Source organism: Mus pahari, chromosome 21, assembly GCF_900095145.1.
Source record: "Mus pahari chromosome 21, PAHARI_EIJ_v1.1, whole genome shotgun sequence".
In the NCBI taxonomy this organism is placed as follows: domain Eukaryota; kingdom Metazoa; phylum Chordata; class Mammalia; order Rodentia; family Muridae; genus Mus; species Mus pahari.
Window position 1 is genome coordinate 20,197,926 of NC_034610.1, and position 6,969 is coordinate 20,204,894.

General features: G+C 57.1%; 1 protein-coding gene across 2 annotated transcripts in view; it reads right to left on the reverse strand.

Annotated features, from left to right (window-relative positions):
• Nucleotides 1-6,667, reverse strand: part of Baiap3 (BAI1 associated protein 3) — a 13,969-nt gene extending 7,302 nt beyond the window's left edge. The window contains exons 1-8 of one of the 2 annotated variants that reach the window (XM_021221157.1): nucleotides 6,470-6,667; nucleotides 2,117-2,250; nucleotides 1,838-1,925; nucleotides 1,574-1,654; nucleotides 1,260-1,367; nucleotides 727-786; nucleotides 524-590; nucleotides 217-412 (exon numbers count right to left, since the gene is read on the reverse strand). In XM_021221157.1, the coding sequence (XP_021076816.1) occupies nucleotides 217-412; nucleotides 524-590; nucleotides 727-786; nucleotides 1,260-1,367; nucleotides 1,574-1,654; nucleotides 1,838-1,925; nucleotides 2,117-2,241 (725 nt within the window). In that variant the 5' untranslated portion in view covers nucleotides 2,242-2,250; nucleotides 6,470-6,667. The remainder of the gene's footprint in view (nucleotides 1-216; nucleotides 413-523; nucleotides 591-726; nucleotides 787-1,259; nucleotides 1,368-1,573; nucleotides 1,655-1,837; nucleotides 1,926-2,116; nucleotides 2,251-6,469) is intronic. The other variant, XM_029533136.1, reaches the window with a different exon arrangement.
• Nucleotides 6,668-6,969: the final 302 nt, after the last annotated feature.

Here is a 6,969-nt window from a genome sequence, read left to right on the forward strand (position 1 = left end):
TTTTTCCGAGACAGGGTTCCTCTGTGTAGCCCTGGCTGTCCTGGAACTCACTCTGTAGACCAGGCTGGTCTTGAACTCAGAAATTCGCCTGCCTGCCTCTGCCTCCCGAGTGCTGGGATTAAAGGCGTGCGCCACCATGCCCGGACGCCCTGGAGCAACTCTTAATGAGTGTCTATCATTTGAGGTATGTGGCTACGAGCAGGGTAGGAGCCTTACAACAGGAAGTGTTCTTTCCAGACAGGATTCAAGGTACTGTTTTTGACCTCGGTGACCTGGATACACTTGGCAGGCAATGGGCTGCTACGCTTGCTGCCCTTTCGGAAACCAAAGCGCTGCTCCTTCTGCCCACTCGACTCCTGGGGGGCACTTGAGGCCGGCAGGATGCCCAGCATGCAGTATGGGTCACTGAAGCCTGAAATGGAGTAGGTGCCTCAGCCCTCGGCCCTCCCTCATGTTCTGCACTCTCCACAGCTGCCAGGAACAGCTGCCAGGCACTACAAGGGTCTGTCAGAAACCCACTCACCATTGGGGTCTTTGGCCAGAAGGTTCTTGGCACGCATGACAGAGACTTTCAGGGCATATGTGGGGGCCTGTCAACAGAAGGGTACTGGGGGATTTCACAGGGCTAAGCAGCCTCCCACTTTCCCTGCCACCCTGGCAGCCTTCGCTACCACAGCAGTACTGTTGCCAGTCAGCTAGCACCTGCTTGGGTGGGCATAGCCTCACCTTGGCCTTCTTCACACGCATGATGGCTTCCATGTGTTCCTCAGAACTGGTGCCAAACACCTGTGGGGAGTGAGCAGGTAGACAGACAGGAGCCCGCAGAGAGGCTCAAGGACTGCACATAGGAGGGAGTGATCCCTCTGCCCGAGCACCGGGAAGGCAGCTGTCCGAGCCCCCAGAGGCATGAGCCGGCGAGGGCATGTCACAAACAAACGGGGCAGAGACAGAGAATTCAGAGCACAAGCCGGTGGGAAGAAAACATGCCCTGTGAGTCCACCCGGAGTCTCTGAGCACCAGGCTGCTCTCCCTAATCGTCCCTGAGGTATCCGCCTTGCGGCCTCTGCAAGTGTCTACATGGCTAGCCAGGTCTCAGTCCACTGTGTATATTCACCAGTGTACAGTGGTGTGTGCATTCTGTGACTCTGTGTGTCAAACAGGTAATGCTGCAACAGTGTGTGTGTGCGCGCGCGCGTGCACTTGCACACCTGTACACATATACCACACCTCAATCCTTCCCAGAGTGGGGCCCTACTCACCTGCTGAAGGTAGCTTAGCAAGACCTCCTCGTCATCTACCTGGTCGGGGCCCATGGTGCCGGCCCGGTGGAGGACTGTGTATAAAGCCTCCTCGTAGAGCATCTCCACCTTCAGGAAACAGGCCGTGAGTTCCCAGCCTCTGCTCTGGCCTTGTGTGCATCCAGTCCTCAGCCCCAGGTAGCTCTTCCCACTGTGGACTGGATGCCCAGCCTCTGTACCCCTGATTCCTGCTCTCCCAACCGCACTACCCACCTGTCCTCGAGGAGTTACAGTCACGCCCTGGGCTTAGATACGCCCCACCCTGCCCTCATTACCTCCTCTTGGGTCAGGGTTCTCAGGCCACGATTGGGGTCCACAGGTTCAGCAGGGGCTGGGGAACCACTTCGAAGAAGAACCTGTGAGGTTTGGGGTAGCAGGTGAAGATCTGTGACAGCATCTGGGGTCCCTGGGGCCCTCTGGTTGGACAAACGTGCTCCAGGGAGATGGGAGTTAGAGGTTTCAGTGGGCAGTCAGATGGGAGCTAGGGCAGCACCCTGTGCTGAGTGGCTCTCTAGGCCCTTCACAGATGGATTCCTTACCTCAGGGCAGGGCAGGCCCTGTCTGCCATCCCCCTTTTTCAGGATGAGGCGCATGTGGGCAAAGAACTCCACGCCATCCCCAGGTTTCCTGTTAGAAAGCTTGGCTCAGAACACCATTCCACGGAGAGAGTGGATCAAGGGGAAACCCCTCATGATCTTGGCCTTGAGTTCAGACCCCTTCCCACCCAATTGAATTGGCAGTGGACAGCGAGTGTACGGGCCAGCTAGGGAAGGGAGGTCGGGTCTACATGCCCTGCAGGGTCCACCCTAGGTACCCACCAGGCCCCCGTGGGGGGCTCCTGTGAGTTTGTGGTCTCTGGCTCCTGCTCTGTCTTGCGGCGGAAGGACGGGCACACCTGTACCTGCCTGAGCACGCTGCTCTTGATGTCCAGCAAGGTTGACATGGCAGCAACCTGTAGCAAGGACATTAGTTGATCAACTGTTCTATCACAGCACAGGCTAACAGAGGGTAGATCAAGGCTCAGGGGCCTGCTACCATCCTGCATTCTGCTAGGTCCCTGGAGGGGGGCTTTGCTGCCACACTGGATAAGTGACCTAATAGCCTTTGTACCCCCTGTCGAGTGGCTTTGGGAGACAGTGGCAGACACCCTCAGGGGTGGAAGGAGAAGTGGCAGGGACAGAATTGGTGTTCTGTGTCAAAGGACTTCTGGGATCTCAGTAGAGACAGATATGTTCTGCTCCCACACACAAGGCTGGTACCTGTACTGTGCCCTGATCCCCCAAGAAAGTATGACAGAATGTGGCTGATTTCTGTCTCCTCACCAATACCCTTGCCCAGTTGGAGCCAGGACAGATGGTACCCAGGCCTTCTCTGCAGGAGGCCAAAACAGTAAGGTAGAGCACTTGTCTGTGGCTTGGCCCTTACACCATAAGCCCAGGGTAGGATTGGCAGCTGTCACTGAGGCCAGGATGCCCATGAGGGAGCTACTCTGGGGTCCTTACATACATCCGATAAAACACAAGGGGCCAGTACCCCCCAGAGTAGAGTTTGCACCCCACAATCAGTAGAAAGGAAAAGAGAAAGAAATCTGCGAGTCTCATCTGGGGAAGGCTGGAAGTGCTCAGCTGTATCCTAAGCTCCTTGTCAACTAGCACATCAAATCAGCTGCCTGCCTGTTGCTGTGGCAACCAAGCCATCCTGCTGCAGCCGGCTAGAGCAGCCTGGTTTTCATCTCTAGGAGAGTGATCTTGCAACTGCAAATGGCGTCTAAGCCCAGGCTGACCCTGTGGCCCCCCTCAGTCATTCTATCCTGAAGTTGAGGTATGGTTTGAACTTCTCTCTCTAACCCTGGTAGGCAGCTGGCACACCAAGGGACCACAGTGGCAATTCTAAGACTGAATACCGGAAGGGCACCCCTCCATCAGCAGACCTGAGAGGAAGAGCTGCTGGCATCCACATCCACATAACCTTCTGCTCAGTTTTACCTGCAGACCCCAAGTTTAAGACTAGTACAGTGGGCTGGAGAGATGGCTCGGTGGTTAAGAGCACTGGCTGCTCTTGGTCATGAGTTCAAATCCCAGCAACCACATGGTGGCTCACAACCATTCAAAATGAGATCTGACGCCCTCTTCTGGAGTGTCTGAAGATAGCTACAGTGTACTTACATATAATAAATAAATAAATCTTAAAAAAAAAAAAAAAAACTAGTACAGTATCTAAGATACCGAGACCTACTGAGTGCCCTGTCTCTAAAACACCACCCCGCCACCCCCCACCCTGGGTCACACAACCACTTCTGGGTCCGGGCCTTCCCCACACCACCCCAGGGAAGTCCTCTCTCTTTCCTGAGGAAAACAACCCCACACCGCAGAGCACCCACTCCTTGGGCTCCCTGTCTTGCTGGCTCATTTACAAGACACCCGTGCCTGCCATCGACTACAGGACATTGGTACCCATCTACCCCGTTGCAAGGGGAGACTGTCATTTCCATTGGTTCAGACAGGAAATGGATTCCAAGGCAGGTTCTGCTCCTGGCCCAGGGTCTCGGGCAGTCAGAGGGTGCAGCTTCTTTCTGCCAGGGAGCCTGTCTGTAGCAAGAGGCCCTTCCTTCACCCTACCTCCATGTCCACTATCCCCACTGGCTCGGCATTCCTCCGCTGTGCTGCATCCCCTGACCCCTTTGCTCCGGTGAGTTCCTATCTGATGAGCCCCCAGAGCTGCAGAGGTGATGGAGGCCAGGAGAAGCCCCACAAACCTCCTCCCAAATGTGGGGACCCAGTAAGCTTTTGCCACACATAGCCAGCCTGTCCTGAGGTCCCAGGTGTCACAAGCCTAGCTCCCCCCTAACTAAAAGGAGAGCTGCTCCCTCTGCGCTCTGCTCCCCCTGCGCCCCATGCCAGGAGAGCAGCCGCTTCTTGAGCTGTTGCCAAGGCAACCACCAGCCGCATCTATGTGTGACGTGGCCCCGGGGGCTTGCAGTCCTAGAGAAAAATGTGACGCAGAAGCAAAGTAACCTGACAGTGCTGGAGCTAAGGTGTGCACCCCACTTCCCTGTCTCAAACAAGGAGACAGGTGTGGGCTTGGGGACGTGCCCAGGGTCACCACCGGCAGGTGGTATCCTGAGATTTAAGGCTCTGCTGTGCAAACATTATTATATTTTCCTGGGGTGCCCTGCCCTTGGGTTCAGCTCTATCCCCCACCCTGAGTCTGTTGCTAGGATGGGGCTAACAGCAGGATATCAGAGCCAGTCTGCGAGAGATGGCTCATCTGGGTGCTCAGAAACAGCTCTGGTCCCCTTGGAAACCCTGGGCTGCTTCAGCAGCTGTTAGTTTCTCTGACCCAGGACCCCAAAAGACACTGGCCAAAAAGGCCTCTGTCTGGGGCCAGCCAGGTGAACCCCATCATTCACCTCTGCCTTAGAAAGCCTGCAGGCGCTTGACTACTGCCTGCGATTTCTGGAAACCTCATCCTGTAGAGATCAGCAGTGAGTTATGGGCAAAGATACCTCCCTCCCCAGGGCCCACTTGCCACCCCAGTCTCTCTGGTAAGCACAGCTCAGACACCATCCTGTATATCACTGTCTCTCCTGGGTTCAGATAGTGCGGCCGGATGCGCCCACAGGCCTGCTCACAGTCACCCACTAGGGCCAGAGTCATAGCTCCCAGCTGCCCACTAAGCAAAGGAAGGATTCGTCAGGAAGCTCTTGCCATATGAATGGGAGCCTGTCCAAAGCTAGTCACCTCATTCTCAGTCCAAGACGTGGCAAGCTGTACGGAGGCAGGGTCTAACCTAGGGCTCTCACACCAAGCTGACACCTACCAGACAGCCATTTGAAGGTCTTGTGGGGCACTGAGGCAGAGAATTTAAGGGCAAAGGGCTGGAGGGGTCTCCCTGGGCTTCCAGTCCACAGCAAACACAAGGGCGCTGAGTGGGGTACTGCCTATGGACCTCTGGGAACGGGGACAGATTAATGTCGGAGGGAGGGTGGCTTCCAGCGATCTCTTTCTCTCTTCCTGGCCAGTCCCCACTGAGTCTTCCTGTATTCTCAGATCTCCCCACGGCCTCAGTAGCTCAGCCTCCCGTCCTCAGGTGGTCTACCTGTTACACATTCTGCTTGCAAGCTCGCCCCTCCCTGAGTCACAGGAGGGAGTGGGGGCGGGGCGGGGTAGATCTGCACTCTGATCGTGGCAGATGGATGCTCTCCAGGCCCACAGCCGGAGACTGGTTCACTCTACCCAGGAGTCTTACCTGCTACTTACCTGTCTGTTGAGTTAGTTGCTCCTGATCGTCTGTTTTTGATGATGGGGGGCGGGGGAGGCTGTGGTTACCCTCCCCGTTCTATTGAGGTTTCTTCTCCTTGAAGGCTGGAGGTCTGAAGGGTGTTTGGGAGCATCTCTGGTATAATATTTCTCTTGCTTTCTTTCTGTTTCTCTCTGTCTCTCTCTGATGCTGTCTCTCTGTCTCTGACTCTGTCTCTCTGTTTCTCTCTCTCTCTCTCTCTCTCTCTCTCACACACACACACACACACACGCACAAAGTCAGACCCCAGGCAATGGTGGGGCCCGAATTCCTGGGTAACTAGGGAGGAAAAAGGCTTACCCTGGCAGGGATTTCGGGTTAGTGAGGGCAAAGGTCTCATGAGGGGCGTCGGAAAGTGATAGGGACACGGGCGCAGGGGCCTTGATGGGATTCAACCTGTTCAGAGAAGCCCCGTAGGGCGTCTCCGAGGTCCCCAGCTCCGCTTCAGTCAGCGGCCTCTATTGGGAAGAGGGGTTACAGTCAGGTGGCTCAGCAGCGGCGGCCGTGGGAACCGAGGTTGAAGGTGTGCACTCTCTGCGTCCGAGGTCTCGCCCTTCAACCCTCCCGGGGAGTTCTGCAGTGTGGACCTCCCGGAGCCTTATACTTCGCTCAGAGCCTAGGACGCCGGCCGTGCGACCCCGCCCCTCTCTCTGAGCACCCGCGGCCTCAGTTTCCCCAGGACCTCAGTTTCCCATTGCCTCTGACGCCAGCAATTCCCGTGCTCCACCCGGAGCGTAGTGCACAAGCCAGGGGTGGGAGTGGGGCTAAGCCCGAGGGGGCGGTCGCGTCCGTCCGTCTGTCTGTCTGTGATAAAAAGCAGGTTAAGCCTCGACGGCAGTCTGACGACATTGGGCAGGAGTTACAGCACTCACCGTGGACAGGGCTTCGGGGGCCACAGGGTCGGGGGGGTCCCTGCTGGCGTTGCTGTCGCACTAGCTGGGGACACCGAGGCACAGCGACCGCTAGCAGCCGCGCGCGCTGGAGACTGAGCACTGCAGAGCGGGCGCCGCGGGCGGGGGGCGCGGGCGGGCGGAGGCGGGGCCTGGCCTCGTTTGCTGGTCAGAGGTTCCAGCCCTGCCCGCCCCTAGCCTGCGCGTTTGGGGTCGGCAGGGGGTCTCTACCAGCACGGTACTGGCCAGAGAGACCCTGCTCTGGACACAGGGCTCAGTAACCTACAGGTGGGTGCAGGGACGGGTCGTGTTAGCTGTTCCCCCCCTTCTCCTGCCCCGAGGGAGGAGGCTGTCACGGGGTCTCCTTCCCAGGGCCGCAGGGAAGCTACAGTCGCCCAAAGGAAACACGAAGTGCCTGATGTTTCTGTACAGCCATATCCAAAGTCAACCCTCTCACCAAAGCTCTGCTGCTCAGTACTGCC